General features: G+C 25.3%; 1 protein-coding gene across 1 annotated transcript in view; it reads right to left on the bottom strand.

Moving 5' to 3' along the window:
- Positions 1-690: 690 nt before the first annotated feature.
- The window catches only part of LOC122498441 (neprilysin-2-like), a 46,424-nt gene continuing 29,813 nt past the window's right edge, over positions 691-17,301 (bottom strand). The window contains exons 4-17 of the mRNA XM_043606162.1: positions 13,546-13,760; positions 6,737-6,832; positions 6,168-6,299; positions 5,829-5,927; positions 5,067-5,242; positions 4,733-4,919; positions 3,440-3,616; positions 3,243-3,343; positions 2,926-2,981; positions 2,413-2,577; positions 1,708-1,841; positions 1,245-1,403; positions 1,044-1,120; positions 691-943 (exon numbers count right to left, since the gene is read on the bottom strand). Coding sequence (XP_043462097.1) covers positions 844-943; positions 1,044-1,120; positions 1,245-1,403; positions 1,708-1,841; positions 2,413-2,577; positions 2,926-2,981; positions 3,243-3,343; positions 3,440-3,616; positions 4,733-4,919; positions 5,067-5,242; positions 5,829-5,927; positions 6,168-6,299; positions 6,737-6,832; positions 13,546-13,760 — 1,874 coding nt within the window. The 3' untranslated portion in view covers positions 691-843. The remainder of the gene's footprint in view (positions 944-1,043; positions 1,121-1,244; positions 1,404-1,707; positions 1,842-2,412; positions 2,578-2,925; positions 2,982-3,242; positions 3,344-3,439; positions 3,617-4,732; positions 4,920-5,066; positions 5,243-5,828; positions 5,928-6,167; positions 6,300-6,736; positions 6,833-13,545; positions 13,761-17,301) is intronic.

Below are 17,301 nucleotides of genomic sequence, written 5' to 3' on the forward strand. Positions count from 1 at the left end.
TTTTTTTTAATTTCTTCTACTTTTAACTATATATATATATATTTAATAAGTAATAACAAGGTCATTAGAATTTTTTTCCTAAGGCTCTGTATAAATAATTTTTTTATACTAATCTTTTTTTTTGCCACTCATTTTAATTTAATTATTGTATTTTGTTTTTTCGGCTGATAATTCCTATTTTTTTGTTTTTTAAAGTTCTAAAGTTTTAATATTCGTTTAATTTTTATTGTATAGCTTTCAAGTGGAAATGAGCCCCCTTTTTAAAAAAACTAAAAATTCCCAGTCGGATCGGTTTTTTCTTTTTTTTTTGTCTTCTTCTTTTTCTCCTGGTTCTTGAAATTTTTCCATGACGATTTTTTCTCTTCGAAGTCCTTTTCTTTCTGAAATTTAATAAAATAAATAAATTTATTTGAAATATTTAAAAAAAAATTACTTTTAGAAAATTGGTTTTTTAAATTAATTAAATTATTTATTTCGTTTTATTTATGGTTTCAATGTAAAAAATTTTTTCTTTATTCTCTTGTTTATTTTATTTTGATTTATTTTCTGTATCGTATTTATTTATTTTTAAAATTTTTTACTTCGATCTATTTTCTGTATCTTTTTTTCCTTTTTATTTATAAATTTTTTTTCCTGAGGGTAATAAATTTATTTATTTTTCGGGTATAGGTTTAGAAAAAAAAATGTTACCAGTTCAGTTTTCTAGCAAAGAAAATCCATTAATTCGTCGATGTTGGGTAATTGGAATTTTTTGTTCTAAATTCAGTAGCAGTGATAAAAAACTGCGCTCATGAAAAAATTTTCCATTGCGATTGATTTTTCCTCGATATTTTTCACTCCGTGTCACCAGGTCGAGCATTTTTTTGGTGGATTCATTTTGGCACCAGCAGGACAACGAAATGCTTCAGTAAATGGAAATGAATTCATCATTATGCCGTTTACTCTAAAAATTAGGAAAAACATTTTTAGGAAACAAAACTTTATAAGTTTTTGTTTTTATAAGAAAAATTTTTCGAATAAAATTTTTTTAAAATTATTTTTACCTCTCTGGTTGAGGCGTGTGATAATCAAGCTCGACAGAGAGAATATAAGCCTCGGCAGTCATGTTAGAACAATAGGTCTGAAATTTTATTTTATTATCAGAAGTAATATTTTTTGTTCTTAAAAAAAGTTTCAATTTTTTTCAATTAAGAAAGGAATCAGAATAAATTTTCTTTTTTTGTCAAAATGGAAGGAAAACTTACTTGAGCGGCGCTTATAAAGAAAAGTTGACTGGGACGAAGGGCCTCCAATCCTGGTAAACTTCGATCTTTTCCATTTGTTAAAGTATGCCAAGTTTGATAAGAAATTTGTAACGCCCCAACGTCCGCCACATTTTCATTTCTCGTCACATTCCAATCAAACTGAAAAATAAAAGGGTTGAAATGAAAAGGGAAAAAAAATTACTTTTGAAAGAGGAAAAAAATTAGTTTTACTTCAAAAAAAGAAAAAAAAGTAAAGTGAAAAAAGGAAAAGTAAACTAAAAAATGTAAAAGAGTTTTTAAAAGTGTAAAACAAATCTTTTTTCTCGATAAAAATTAGGGGGACACATTTTTAAAGAGGAAAGTCGAAATATTTGAAATTAAAATTATTTGAATACTTAATTTTTTGTTTGTAATTTAAATTTGAGATTTCTCAAGTTTTAAATTTTAAATTTCAATGCTTCACCTGAACATCGACACTGTTTCCATAAAACTTGACCTTTCGCCAAAAGCTCCTGGCATATAAATTTGAGACACACTCTATTCTCGCCTCTAGTCTTCTCCATGATTCAGGAGTTATCCAGATCCACCTTTCGTTACCTGTGACATAATAATTTAGAGAGCTTTTTTTAAGGAAACAAAACACGAAAAATGACACTTAAAGTTAAAATTTACTTTTTTGGGTTTGTTATTTTAATGACCGAAAATCTCTAGGAACAATTTTTTATAGTAAATTATATTTATTATATAATTATAAAATTAGTATAAAAATAATATAATTTTTGATTTAAAAATTATAATAGTAATTAACAATTACTATTATATTATATTAATTAAATTTATAATTTAAGTTATAATAGTAATTTAATTGATTTAAATTACTAAAAAACTTTTCGAATTCGAGCTAGTGTCGTTTGTATAACTAATTTTTTCGTGACTGAGGTTGAGAACACTGCGCGCGCAGCGGGCGAGGAGTGGGGAGAACGACAGTGATTGGTGGACTCGTTCCCCCACTTTGGCGCGCGCTCAGTGTCTCTCAAAGTCGACCGATTTCGGCGCTAGATTTAATTGATGATTTTTATTAAATACAAGAATAATAATTGAGGGCCTGGAACGGATAACTGTCAGTTATCCGTTCCAGGCCCTTAGTTATAGACCATATTTTTTTCACCTAAAGTCACATCCGAATCTGGATCTAGTGGCAAACGTCGGTGATGAAGGTCAAAAGCGTGAAGTATTTCGTGAGCAATTACTGAACCAAGAGTCGCGTATGAAGCAAATGCTGGACCACCATCCCACGACCAAGACCAAGCTGCCATCATTGGCAACGGAATTACTAATGAAAATACAATTAAAAATTAATTATTATGAGATTATGTTCTAAAAATAATTTTTGTTTTCTGAAATAATTATTTTTTTGTAAATAATTTTTATTTTTTTCGAGTATAAGTGTATTTTTTAAAAAACCATTTTTATTTTCGGAAGAAAAATTATTTTTTAAAAACAATTTAATTATTTTCTAAAAAGAATTTTTATTTTCTGAAATTTAATTATTAGTTTCTAAAAAGAGTTTTTATTTTGAGAAATATAATTATTTTCCAAAAAGAGTTTTTATTTTTCTGAAAATGCAATTCTTATTTTTTCAGAAAAATCTTTACGGTTTTAAAAGAAATGAAATTGTTACCAATTGAATTTGTCCACGACTCGTAATAGGCATTAACAGAATAGTGATGTTTCCAGCTAGAAATAAAAAATTTCCCACAAATCGTTAAAATCGAATAAGAAATTTTTCAAGATTATTTTTATTAATAAATTATTTAAAAATATTTATTATTTAAATAATTTAAAAATATTTATTGTTTAAAGAATTTAAAAATATTATTATTTAAAGAATTTTTAAATATTTATTATTTAAAGAATTTTTAAATATTTATTATTTAAAAATTTTTTAAAGCTTTATTATTTAAAAAATTTTTAATTATTGAAAAAATTTGTAAATACTTTTGAGTTGAATTTCTGGTGGACCATTGACCATCCATAGTGCGAATTTGCTCGAATCTTCTCAAGAGTGTCGTGAAAAAATCATCTGGATCAATAACGACCTGGGAAAAAAAATTTTTTAATAAAAAATTAGTTAGATTTAGGTTACGACAGCTTTTTTTAGGTAAATTTTCGTTGTGTTAGTTAAAAATAATTACCTCCGACATTTGTTTAGCCAATAAAGTATTATTAAAAAAACCGGACCAGACGTGGAATTTTCCTCGTAAGGTACGTAACTTGAGCAAAGCTTGCGTCCTTGTGTCGTCATCCAACCAGGACATAACTAACATTCGTGTAGCTAGACTCTCCTTTAATCTTTCAAATAATGCTGTCACCTTTGCGGAAAAATTTAAATACTTTCGTTGCATTATTTTTTTTTTTTACAATTATGCAAATTATAATTCAGAGAAAAATTCAAATTCCAAATTCAATTTTAATTGTGCAATTATAAGTGTTTAAAGTTTTAAATAATTTGCAGTTAATATTTGTAATTTATATATCTTAATGTTCGAAAATTAACTTATTAAAATATTTATAAATATGAATAAAATAAAAACAAATTTATAATTATATAAAGAAAATATAAATATATTTGTAAATATTTATAAATAATTGTAAATCAAATATAAATATATTTATAAATATTTATAAATATAAATAAAATAATTCGTAAATTATAATTTGTAAGTAATTATAATTCACAAATATTCAACTATTTATAATATAGCGTCGTTTAAATTTTGCCTTTTACTTTCTGAGTTACAAACACTGCGCAGGGTTCTTAGTAGTGGTGAGAGCATTTGTATTGGTTAACCCCACTACTGAAAAGCTGCGCGCGCATTCTTATTGGCTTCCTTTATGTGCGCATCGCGCGTCATTAGAGGGGAAAAACGTTCTCATTGGCTTATCCCCACTACTGACACGCGGCGTGCGCAGTTTGTAGTATAGTAGATTGCCCCCACTACTGAAATAATACGTTTTTAGTATTTAGAATTCGAATTTTTTTCTAATTAAATTATTTTTTATTTTCAATTCAAGTTTTTTTGTATTTTAGTTATTTTGTATTGTATTTCATTTTTTGTAATTTAATTATTTTGCACAATTTGAATTCTGTTTGTTTGTTAATTACTTTTCATAGTTTAGATTTTTTCTCTTGCAATAAATTTGTATTTTTATTAATTTGACTTTTTTTGAAAATTATTTTGCCGTTTTTTGAATGAATAATAAATAAATTTAATCGAAAAATTTTGAATTGAAATAATATGTTAACATTGGTAGAGTAAAAGTGAAATTTTTTTTCTCTGATAAATATTACAATAAATCTAGGGAGAAATTGAAAAGTGTTTTTTATTTTATTTCTTTTTTGAAACGCCCGTTGGGTAATAAATTATTACTGTGGTGAAGTTGTCGGGAGTTTTGAAACTATGTTTTCGTTGTGGAAAATTGCTCACCCTATTAGCTAGTGTTTCTAAAAATTGAGGTTTGTACTGTTGCACATAAAGAGCTCCTACAGTTTCACTGAAAACGTTTTTTGTTAAATGGTAGCAAGAAGTGTTCCAGTTTTCACTCGCAGTTACATTTACTATATCGTAAAAAGTATCACTCGAATAAAGTAGTAGTAAGCCATTGTGAATAACCCTGCAAATGACAAATTATATTATAATAAATTCAGTTGAAAATTATATTAACGGAATTTAAAGAGGATTCAAAATTATATCGAGAGTATTATTTTGAAATTTGTGGAAAAAAATGTTTGGTGGCAATTTTTTTTTTTAATTGTCTTACCGTTTTGGAAACTTATTTAATAATTTTCCCAAGCTTCGAAAATAACGAGGCGCCGTCACGTAGATATAATAAAGACTTTCATTTTCGCTCCCAGTCTCATAATCGGCACGATTTCGATTATTTTGATCGGCAGTGGTATTACCAATGGTAGCATTTAATAGAATTTCCCATCTTATCTAACGAAAGATTAATGATGTTTTTTTAATTAATAATTTATTTATTTACCAATAATTATTTGCAAATTATTTATTTATTTCAAAGTAAATGGGATTTGTCCTTTAGTAATTTTTTGTTTTTTGTGGGTAGAGTCAGAATATTATTATTAATTTTATTAATTAATTGATTACTACTAATTATGTTATCAATAAAGTCCGAACTAGCGTTGTATTTTTTTACCCGATATGTTAATCGGGAGTACTGCGCAAGCGCGCACGGTCCCCACTTCTTGAGTGACGCACCGCCTCATTGGTGGACGCACGCTATCCCTCCCCCTCCTTGATCGTCGTCTATTGGTCAAAGCGCTCTATTCTCAGTCCTTGTTCACGTTTCGCTTATTAATTATATTTTTTTTACTATTAATTTAGTACAATTTTTTATTTATTTTAATTAATTAATTTTTTTTACAAATTTTATTAATTTGTTTAAAATTGAACAAAAATTTAACGCTATTTCGAACTTTATTTTTATTCTCTGTAAATTTATACTTTGTGAAAAATTTTTTAATTCTTAATTTTAATTCCTTATATTAATGAATATTCATACATAATCAAAGCTCTCCTGAAGAAACGATAAATTGTAGCGCACATAAATCCTATGATCAATGTCCATCCAATTGTACAAATCCTTGTGCCTGGGATAGATCTGATAAACAATTTTTTTAAAATTTTTATTATTAGCCGAAGAAATAATTTTATGGTAATTTTATTTATTAACTAAAAAATGTGTTAGTAATAAAGTAATTAACTTATATTATAATTAAAAATCATAAAATATCTAATTGAAAAATTATTGATGAAACAAATGTAGTAGTTTTAAAAATTATCGAGGACTAATTTTTTTATTATATAAAAAGAATTAATGAAGAAAATTAAATTAAATTACCTTGTGCAGAGCTAAGCAAAATTGTATTAATTGATCTGCCTCTAAGGATCGTGCCTGTGGATCCATATCGATCGGTATCAACCTATCTAGTATTTTCTCAATTTTACGAATTCTAGCTTCTTCCTTCTTGCTCTAAAAACAGAATAATTTTTAATTTTAATATACAAAAGGAAAGTAGTAATTAATTTTTATTAAATTAATTAGAAATTAATATTTTTTATTACTTTGTTTATAATTATAACTTTTAATTAATTAATAATGTTTTCTATTAATTGAATCATATTTTAAATTATGCATTAATTAAAATTAATAATATTTAACATAATTATTAAATTAATTAAATGTTAATATTTTCTATTAATTTATAATTAAAATTATTAATTAATTACTTATTAATATCAGTTATTAATTATATTATTGCTTTACCATTTCTTAATTAAAAATTTAAAAAAATTTTAATTTATTTAAAATTTTTTTAACTTTACTGAAATTTTTAAAAACAATTTTTTATCACTAAATTTTTTTAATTTAATAAGTTTGATAAATTAACTTTTTAAGAAAAACAGTACCTTAATTATTGAATAGGCACTACTTTCTGCAGTAGTCGATCTTTTGCTACGATTTTCGACAAAACTGAATCCTTTTAATTGTCTTGATACGCTGTCCTACAAAATACTAGGATTAAATATTCGAAAATAAGATCAATTTAATTAGCGAAATATTTTATCAATTTTTTTTCATTTTAAACATTAAAATTTGCCTAAAACTTTTTTTTCTTATAATAAAACAAATTTTTTCTATTAGAGTTATTCTTCACCCTAAAAAATCATATTTAATCATTTTTCTTTTCTTTCTTTTTCTATGTCAAAAAATGAGAAATTAATTTTTTATTTATAAATAAATAACAAATTAATTTAAAAAAAATTAAAAACAGGTTAAAAAATATATTTAAATTAAATATATATGTAAATTAAATTAAATTTTATTTATGTTTAGAAGCAAATTATTGAGAAATAAATTTTTCCTAAATTTAAAAATGTTCCAATCTTTCTAAAAAGTTGAATTTCTATTTTTTTTTACGAATTTTAGAAAATTTTGAATCACATGAATAAAATTTGTCGTTAAATTGAAAAAGTTGGAATTTTTCCAAAAAATTAGATTTCTAATTTTTCTTCAAGTTTAGAAAATTTTGAATCACATGAACGATTTTTCGTTAAATTGAAAAAGTTGGAATATTTCCAAAATATGAAATTTTTAAATTTTTCCGATTTTAATAAATTTTTAATCCTGACATTTTTTCTTTTTTTTGGAAAATATTTTTTAAGTTATTTGATCTTTATTCATCTTTTTCAATATTTTTCTTTTATTTATTTATTTGTTTGTTTATTGAGATAAAACGGAGGAATCTGAGAAATTCTAATAAAAAATTTTTTAATTGTTAATAATTTGAAATTAAATTGCAAATGAATGTTGCCACTTTATTTTTTATACGATTTTGAAGTAAATTTTCCGCTGCTAAAAAGGAAAACTATAGAATAGTACTTTAAAACGAGTTTCAAATTAATCTTTTATTCGTTACACGAATGACATTCAATTTCAACGAATGTTCTCTTCTGTATCGAGCGGCAAAAGCAAATAAAAAATTATTGCTCGTTACACGGATGCAATATGAATTGTAGGGCAAAGATTACAAGTTTTTTTTTGTTTTTTTTTAGTATTGTGCTTTCATTTCGTTTATAATTCTTCTTCCCTTCAGGTATTAAGGGAAAATAAAAATTTTCTTTCTAATGAAATTTTTGATTGGAAAATAGAAAAAATTTTTTACAGTCTAATATTTTTTTATTCAATTTTTTTCATTATCTCTTTTATTTATTTTATTAATTTTAGTATTCTAAAACCATTTATCAAAATTTGAATCTACTAATTGCACAGCTTTTTCTTTGTTTTCTTTTATTCTTCGGAAAATTTTAATTTCGAAATTTTTGATGTGATAAAAAAAATTTTGTTATTTCTGAAAAAATGGAACATTTGGATAATTGAAAAATTTTATTTTAAATTATTTGACATAGTTGAAACTCTTTTAGGTAAAATTTTTTAGAAATTTCTTGTTTTGCTTTGAATTTCCCTTTGATTACACAGAACCACACAATTTTTTTTAAAGGAAGTATTGACCGGACCATGTTTTTATATCTTTTTTGGGTTTTGCGCCATCACGTCAAGTTTCTTCAAAATGGCGGATCCAATATGGCTGTCTAATTTTTTTAAAATGTATCAGATTTACTTGAAACTTGTTACTCGGGGGTTCTTGGGGTCGCTAAATATAAATTTCACCTTAGTTTTTCAAAATTCAAAATGGAGGATCCAATATGGCTGACGTATTTTTAAAAAATTTATCAGATCTATTCGAAACTTGTTACTTGGGGGTTTTTAGGGTCGCTGAATACGAATTTCACATTAGTTTCCAAAAATCCAAAACGAAGGATCCAATATGGCTAATGAATTATTTAAAAATTTATCAGATTTAGAATTTTTGAAAACTAAGGTGAAATTCGTATTCAGCGACCCTGAAAACCCCCGAGTATAACGTTTCAGATAAATCCAATAATTTTTTTAAAAATTAGTCAGCCATATTGGATCCGCCATTTTGAATTTTTAAAAACTAAGGTGAAATTCGTATTTAGCAACTTCAAAAACCCCCGAGTAACAAGTTTTAGGCGAATTGGGTGAATTTTAAAAAATCGACGCCATATTGAATCCGCCATCTTAAATTTTGAATATTTACGAGTTTCTTTGATTGTTTAACATTATATAATATTTTTTCAGTGTTTTAAAGTTGTTTTTTAATAGAATCTTCTGCTTATTTTTATTTAAATCTTTTTTACAGTCAGTTTTTTTCGAATTTTATTAATTTGTGAAGAAACTTGATGTGATGGCGGAAAACAAAGTTCGGATTCGAATTCAGCGACCTAAAAAACATAAAAAAAATAGTCCGATCAATACTTCCTTTAAAAAAATGTTGTCGTCCTGTGTTATGAATTTTTTTTAAACTGAAATTTTCAAATTTACAAATTTTTTATTTCTAATTTAGAAAATTATAATTTTTTTACACGATAATTTTTTTAATTAATACAAGTCGCGAAGTGAATTTTTAACAAAAAATTGTTTAAATGTTTTTTAAATAAGAAGCAAACGAATTATAGGTTATGTTCGTGTTAGATTTATCTTGATTAAAAGTTTATGTTTAATTATTTGAATTTGAAACAAATTTTCATTGGATATTTTCGAAATAATGAAGACTTGCAGATCAATAATTTTAATTTATAATTAATTTTCTTCCTGTATTTTTAAACTCAAAAAATTAAAAACATAACTTCTTGTTTGCCCAGAAAAAATTCAAAAATAAGAATTTTTTGTTTTTAACAGTTGACAAATCCTTTGAAAGACTTTATTTTGTTTAAAAAGTTTCCTTAATTATTTTCAGAAAAATTAAATCAAAATTCGAACTTATTTTTTAATTTTTGCTGTTTGCGCGCAAAAAATTTTCGAAAAACGTAGTTTTTTCTAACAATTAACAAATTCTGCGAAAGGAAAACATATTATTTCCTTAATTATTCTCAGAAATTATTAAACTATTTTCGGATTTTAGAACCGAATTTAAACCGAAATTTGTGCTTATTTTGAATGTATCTTTTTGCCCGGGAAAAAATTCCAAAATTTTATTTCGTTTCAAGTGTTGAAATATTCTGTATAAGAATTTATTTAGTTTTTAAAGTTTCCTTAGTTATTCAACTGAAAGTCTTGAATGAAATTTTGGAGTAGCTATTTTTTGTTTTGCCCGGAAAAAATTCAAGAATAGTAGTTTTTGTTTTTCAACAATTACCAAAATCTGTAAAAGACTTTAGTTTGTTTTTAAAGTTCCTTTAATTATTCTCCGAAAATCTTGAACGTAATTTTGAATTCCCTTTGTATTCTTTTTGCCCGGAAAAATTGAAAAATACTTTTGTTTCAGAGTTGAAAAATTCTTTATTTAGTTTTTATTATTAGTATTATTATTAGTACTTTATTTAGTTTTTAAAGTTTCCTTAATTATTCGTCGGAAAATCTTGAACGAATATTTGAACTCGGTTTGATTCTTTACACGGAAAAAATTCAAAAATAATATTTTTTTGTTTTCGATAATTTACAAAAATCTCCATAGAAAAAAATTGAAAAATTATCTTCAAAAGCACCATAACTTTATTAAGTTTCTTTTTAAAATACTGAAAAATAAAAATTTTCAATTTTTCACCTGTCACAAAATTTTTTCCAAAAATGTGATTTCAATTTTTTTTTTTTTAAAGAAGATATTAAGAAAGTTTTTAACTTTACTGTGAATGACTTAATAAACTCTTAATAAACCAAAAAATTCTACTTTTCAATTTGTTCCGGGCAAAAAAAGTTTTGAACTTTTTCGAATTAAGTTTTGCAAATTTTGAAAATGTTTCATCCGTGACGAAATATTTCATCTTTTAAATAATGAGACTATAAAAAATTCCAAATTTGAATATTTAATATAATTTCCTTTTTTCGAAAAGTAATTTAGTGTGAAAAATGATATTTTTTTGTTCCATTTTTTTATTAAATCTGCAAAATGAGAGAATGAATGATTAGATAATTATTGAAATAAGTGAAGGAAATTTTTGTGAAAAGCGACGAGAGTAAAAGGAAGTGAAAGAGATTGAATAATAGAAGGGAGGGAGAAAAAGTGTAGGGGTGGGGGGACGTAGAGAAGAGTTTATTTGCAAGAAATGAAACATGTCTGACATCTCGAGACAGTCTGGAGCCAAGAAAGAGAAAAGTCGTGTGGCGGGAATGGGAGGATTTCGGGTAGCCCTGGACTTGTTGGCTTTTTGCCAAAACATGCAAACTGTGGAGATATCAAACGAGCCAACACATGGTGGGTCTTTATAATTTTCCTTCAGCCCTTGGAAAATCTCTCTCTTTTTTTCAACCTTGGTCTGATTTTTCAATCTAGAAGATAGTTTAAATTCCTTTTGATTTCAGATTCATTCATTTATTTATTATTATTTCGAAAAATTTTACTCTCCCCCCTCCTCTCTTATTCTCTCTTTAAGAGACTTTATTTTATTGCTCGCAAAAGTTTTCTTAATTGTCCTCGTAAAAAAATTTATCGAAATTTGGATTCGTTTACTTTCTTTTCTTTTTTGGTGCCAAAAAAGAAATGTAAAAGAGGGATTTTTTACGAGATATATTTCAGACGTAGTTAAAATTCTATTTATAGTTTTTTAAAATTTTACAAATAAAAAATTGATTGAAATTCGAAATCACTTGCTTCGTTTTCTTGCCCGGAAAAAATTCAAAAATTGAAAACAATTAAGAAATTTTGTGAAAGAATTTATTTAATAAAGTCTTCTTAATTATTCTCGTAAAAAAATTGGTTCTGAAAATTGATTCATTCAATATTTTTATATTATATTTATATTTATCTTTTAGCCCGGAAAAACTTCAAAAATTAAAAACAGTAAACAAATTTTGTGAAGGAATTTCTTTAATAAAGTTTTCTTAATTATTCCCGTAGAATTGATTCATTCATTATTTTTATATTACGTTTATATTTATTTTTTTGCCCGGAAAAAATTCAAAAATAAATTTTTTGGGTATTTTAACAAATAAGAAAATCTGTAAAAGAATTCATTTAGTTAAAAAAGTGATTTTCAGTTACTTATGGAAAAATAGAAATATTTTATTCATTCGGTATTTATTCTTCTTGCCCGGAAAATACTCAAAATTTGGATTTTTTTTTCTAATTATTAGGAACAAAATCTGTAAAAACAATCACTTAAATTAAAAGGTTTTTTAATGATTTACAAAAAAAATTGGATTCTCGGGAAAATTGAATTAAAACTAATTTTGTATTTTTCCTTTTGCCCGGAAAAAATTCAAAATTTAGAATTTTTTTCTAATTATTAGAAAGCAAAAGTAATTATTTATTTTAGAAGGTATTCTTAATTATTCTCGGAAAAATTGAATCAAAATTTAAACTAATTTTGTTACATTCAGTGTCTTCCCTTTTGCCCGAAAAAAGGAAATTTTTTGGTTTTTTTAACAATTTAAATAATTTGTAAAAGAATTTATTTAGTTTAGACAGTTTTTTAAAAAATATTTTCGAAAATATTGGAATGTAGTTTTGATTAATTTTTCAGTCTGAAAAATTGGATGAAATTTTGAATTAAATTAAAAATTTTTCTTTTTGTCCATAAAAATCAAAGAATATTGAATTTTTTGGGTTTTAACGGAAAATTAAAAAAACCCTAAAAGTTCTTTTTTAGTTTATAAAGTTTTCTTAATTTTTCTCTAAAAACCTAAATCGAAATTCGGATTCATATTCAATTTTCTTTTTGCCCGGAAAAGAACCAAAAATTAAATTTTTTATGTATTTTAACAATCAGGAATTTGTAAAAGAGTTTATATATAGATTAGAAAATTTTCTTAAATATTTAAATGGAAAAATTGGATCAAAGATATAAATCAGTTAGTATCTATTCTTTTTGCCCGGAAAACATTCAAAAATAGAATTTTTTTGGTTTGTAACATTTACCAAAGTTTGTAAAAGTAATTAATTAGTTGAGATGGTTTTCTTCATTTTTCTCGGAAAAATTAAATCGAAATTTAAACTAATTTTGTAACTTTTCTTTTTTGCCCGGAAAAAATCCGAATGTGGTATTTTTTTGTTTTCAATACGAACAATTGCAAATATCCCCAACATTCATTTTTAGTTTATAAAATTTTCCCCTAATTGTTCTTGATTTAGAAAATCAAAATTCGAATTTATTTTTTTATCTTTTTTCCGCCCGGAAAAAATTTAGAATTTTTTTTTGACAATTAACAAAATCTCGAAAAATTGAATTAACATATGAATTCATTTTGTATCTTTTCTTTTTGCCCGAAAAAAGTTCAGAAATTTATTTTTTTGTTTTCTTTCACAAATTTTCAATTTTCCTTTTAACTTTCAAATAACTTTGCTGTAAATGTAAATATTTCTTCCTTTAATTCCGAAAAAGGATTTTATAAACTTCTTCAAAGTTGAGAATAAAATTAGAATCGTTTTTTAAATTTTAATACCCGAGTTTGGATTTTTGGAAAAAATTATTTTAGTTTCAAAGACGATTTTTTTTTATTTTGACAAAACGAAGAAAAATTGTCTTTAAATTATTGGAAAAATTTCTCTATGCTGTAAGTAAAAAGTAATCAAAAACTTTGCCCGGGTGAAACTTTTTCTTGTCAAAAAAGAAAGTAGAAAGAAAAAATTTTAATTTATTTTCTTTTAAACTTATTTTTTGAAAAAAGAGAAAAACAAAAAAATTTTGCAAAAACTCACCAGATTTCGTTGAAAAAATGAATTAATCTGGTACTCAATGGGCAGATCCAGAAAAACGGCAAATTTAGATGAATCCTGAAGGTCCGTGTCGATGTAGAAATCAAAAAGAGGAGCTCCATTCATTTTTAAAAGTGCAGCAACTAAAGGAGTTATATCTCCTGGAGCTGAACTGCTCGGTGACAAATAGCCTCCTAACTTATTTAGTAATCGATAGACTGCAAGAGAAAGAAAAGAAAAAAAACACACACTCGTTACACAGTTGGGTTAGTTTGTAACTAAATAAAAAATGGGGCATGGAAAATAAAAAAAGGAAAAAAGAATAAAAAGGGAATTGAAAATTTGAGAGAAAAAATAAAAATACAAAATTTAAAAGAAGCAGTTTATTTTAGATTTCAGTTTTGTAAAGCAGAAATTTTTTTAATTTTAGAAATAAGGTATTAGTAAATATTTCCCTGGATTCGTTTTGGATCTTTTTATTGCCCGGAAGAATTCAAAAATGTAAATTTTGTTTTTTTAACAATTAAAAAAATCCGTAAAAGTATTTATATAGTATGTAAAATTTCTTTAATTATTCGCAAAAAATTTCGGACTTCTTTCAAATCTTCTCATTTTGCCCGGAAAAAATTCAAAAACTGGGAATTTTTTGGTTTTTAAAAGTTAACAAATTTTGTTGAAACAAATTTTATAAAAAACTTTATTTAATTTTGAAAGTTTCCCTAATTATTCTCGAAGGTGTTAAATTGAAATTAAAACTTATTTTGAATTTAGACCATTTGCCAGGAAAAAATTCAATAATGGTTGTTTCTTTTAACAATTGACAAATTCGGTGAAATATTATATTTATTTTATGTTTCTCTAACTATTCTTGGAAATTCTTGAAAAACATTCTGATTTTAGAGACGATTATAAATCAAAATTTGGACCCATTTTGAATCTTTCTTTCTGCCCGGAAAAAAATTCCAAAATTTTATTTCGTTTCAAGTGATGAAAAATTCTGTAAAGTACTTTATTTAGTTTTTAAAGTTTCCTTAGTTATTCAACGGAAAGTCTTAAATGAAATTTTGGACTAGCTTAAATTTTTCTTTTTGCCCGGAAAAAATTCAAAAATTTTTTTGAATTTTTTTGTTTTTGTTTTTCAACAATTATCAAAATCTGTAAAAAATTTTTAGTTAATTTTAAATTTTCCTGAATCACTCGTTGGAAAATCGTGAATGAAATTTTGGACACGCTTTGAATTTTTTTTGCTTGGTAAAAAATTCAAAAATAGTATTTTTTGTATGTAAACAAAATAATATCAAAACCTGCAAAAGAGTTTATTTTGTTTTTTAAGTTTCCTTAATTATTCTCGGAAATTCTTAAACTGCTTTCGGATTTTAAATCGAAATTTATACTTTTGTATTTTGAATTCCACTTTTTGACGAAAAAATAATTGAAAAATTTTATTTTGTTTTAATAGTGTTAAAAATTTTGTATAAGAATTTTTTTTAGTTTTGAAAGTTTCTTTCATTATTCTTGGAAAATCTTGAATGAAATTTTGTACTAGTTTTGAATTTTTCTTTGCTTGCCCGGAAAAAATTAGAAAATAGTATTTTTTAGTTTTTAACAATTATTTATTTATTTTTACAACATAAGATACAACAATTATCAAAATCTGTAAAACACTTTATTTAATTTTTAAAGTTTCCTTAATTATTCATCGGAAAATCTTGAACGAATTTATTGGACTCGCTTTGAATTTTTTTTGCCCGGAAAAATTCAAAAATAGTACTTTTTTGTTTTTAACAATTATCAAAATGTAGACTTTATTGAACAGATTTTAAATCGAAATTTGTACTTATTTTAAATTCCTCTTTTTGCCCGGAAAAGAATTGAAAAATTTGATTTTGTTTTAATGGTGTTAGAAAATTCTGTATAAGAATTTATTTAGTTTCATTATTTTTGGAAAGTCTTGGACAAAGTTTTTGACTCGTTTTGAATTTTTTTTTTTTTTGCTTGGAAAAAATTCAAAAATATTATTTTTTGGCTTTTAGCAATTATCAAAATCTAAAAATTAGATGGAAAATTCGTTTGAATATTTTTCTCCCTCTGCTTCTATCCAGGAACATTGCAAACAAGAAATTAAAAATTTTTTACAAAAACAATTTTTTTTGTCCTTTTTTGATAAAAAAATTTTTAGAGGGAGAGCATTTCCCTTGCATTGATTTTTGAATGGTGTCGAGTGTAGTTAATCTAAAACTAAATACTTCCCCATCTGATATAATGATCAGCCCCATTATATGTCATTACACACGGCATATATAATAGGGGGGTGGGGGTTAAAGAGGGTGGGTCTGATCTCCTTTTTAGATGGGGAAAAGTGGGTAGTTATCGACGACCTTTCTTTCTCATGTATAAATAGCAAAAAGTTTTCTGCAATTAACCTTGCCCTTGACATCATTCCATTCATAGACCAAATGATACACTTACTACATATTTTTTTCTTTTTTTTTGGGCTAACACTAAAAATTATTGCTGTTCTTTTAAAGAATATACAAGAGCACACCATATATTAAATGGAGTGTAACATAAAACAGTATTAAATGAAAATATATTACTATAATCCAAGTAAAATGAATCCTCTTTGCCGTTAAAAATGGCAAAGAGAAAATAGAGATGAAAAATGCAGTCAGGAATGGAAATTGTGTACTTAGGTATTTGTAATGGATTTGTTTTGCTTTTTTTAAAGGACTTTTGTTTTGGATTTTTGTTTTCGAGTGTCCAGAATCGATAGTGTTGGGTAATTTGTTTAGTCTGTGGTTTTTAGAAATAGGGAGGTACTTTTAGACGCAGTAGTTTGAAGTAGTTTGGAAGTCATCTTCGTCTTTTCTTAGGACAACTTTTTCCTAATTTATTCCTAAGTTATTCTTTTTTAAAGATGTTGAACAAAAGCAAATTCTTCTCTTTGGTGACTTTAACCACGAACTTAAATCTTTGATAATTTTTCATAAAAGAGCCGTAAAAGATTCCTAAAGGGTTTCTAATAAGGACAAAATTTTAATTAGATTAAAGTTTGGGAGCATCTCTTCCAATGATTGTTCTTTTTTGGGTAAGGCAATCCAAGTCGTGGAACTCAAGAGTTATCGTTTGATCCACTGATTGCACGTGAATCATGCTTTCTACCTTGGTGATAGCAATAAAGAAAGACTATTCGTTAAAGTCCGCAACGATTTTAATCTGATGATTTCCTTCTTTATAGATGTTCTAATTTAACTACTTTGTGTAGTGCCAATTGCACTAGTTAATTTAGTACTAATTCCAGCACTTGGTCCAGTACCAATTTCACTATTTAGTTCAGTACTAATTACAGAAATTGATCCAATTCTAATTCCACTTCTTGGTGGAATTTTTGGATTTTGAATTGCATCAACAACTGGAAGTAGAACTAAACTAAGTATCCCAAGTAGTACTGCACCAAATTGTGGAATTAACTTTTTCTGAAATTTTCTCATCAACAGGATTTTTTCTTCTTTTTCTTTTGAATTTATTCATCGTCCAGTTTTTGGGAGTAATTTTTATTTCGGTGACTAGATCGTCTAACTAGACAAAATTCTGACAAATAATTTAGAAGATGTTCTTTCTGCAATTTGTGTAATCAACATCATCTAGTGGAATTGACCAATTTCCAAAAATTATTGTACCAAATTCATAAACTTTTGTCATGTGGTTAACAGACGTAGAAGAAGAAACAAACTTTTTTGTTCGTTTTTTTGAAAATCT

Source organism: Leptopilina heterotoma, unplaced genomic scaffold, assembly GCF_015476425.1.
Source record: "Leptopilina heterotoma isolate Lh14 unplaced genomic scaffold, ASM1547642v1 Lhet_15, whole genome shotgun sequence".
Lineage (NCBI taxonomy): Eukaryota > Metazoa > Arthropoda > Insecta > Hymenoptera > Figitidae > Leptopilina > Leptopilina heterotoma.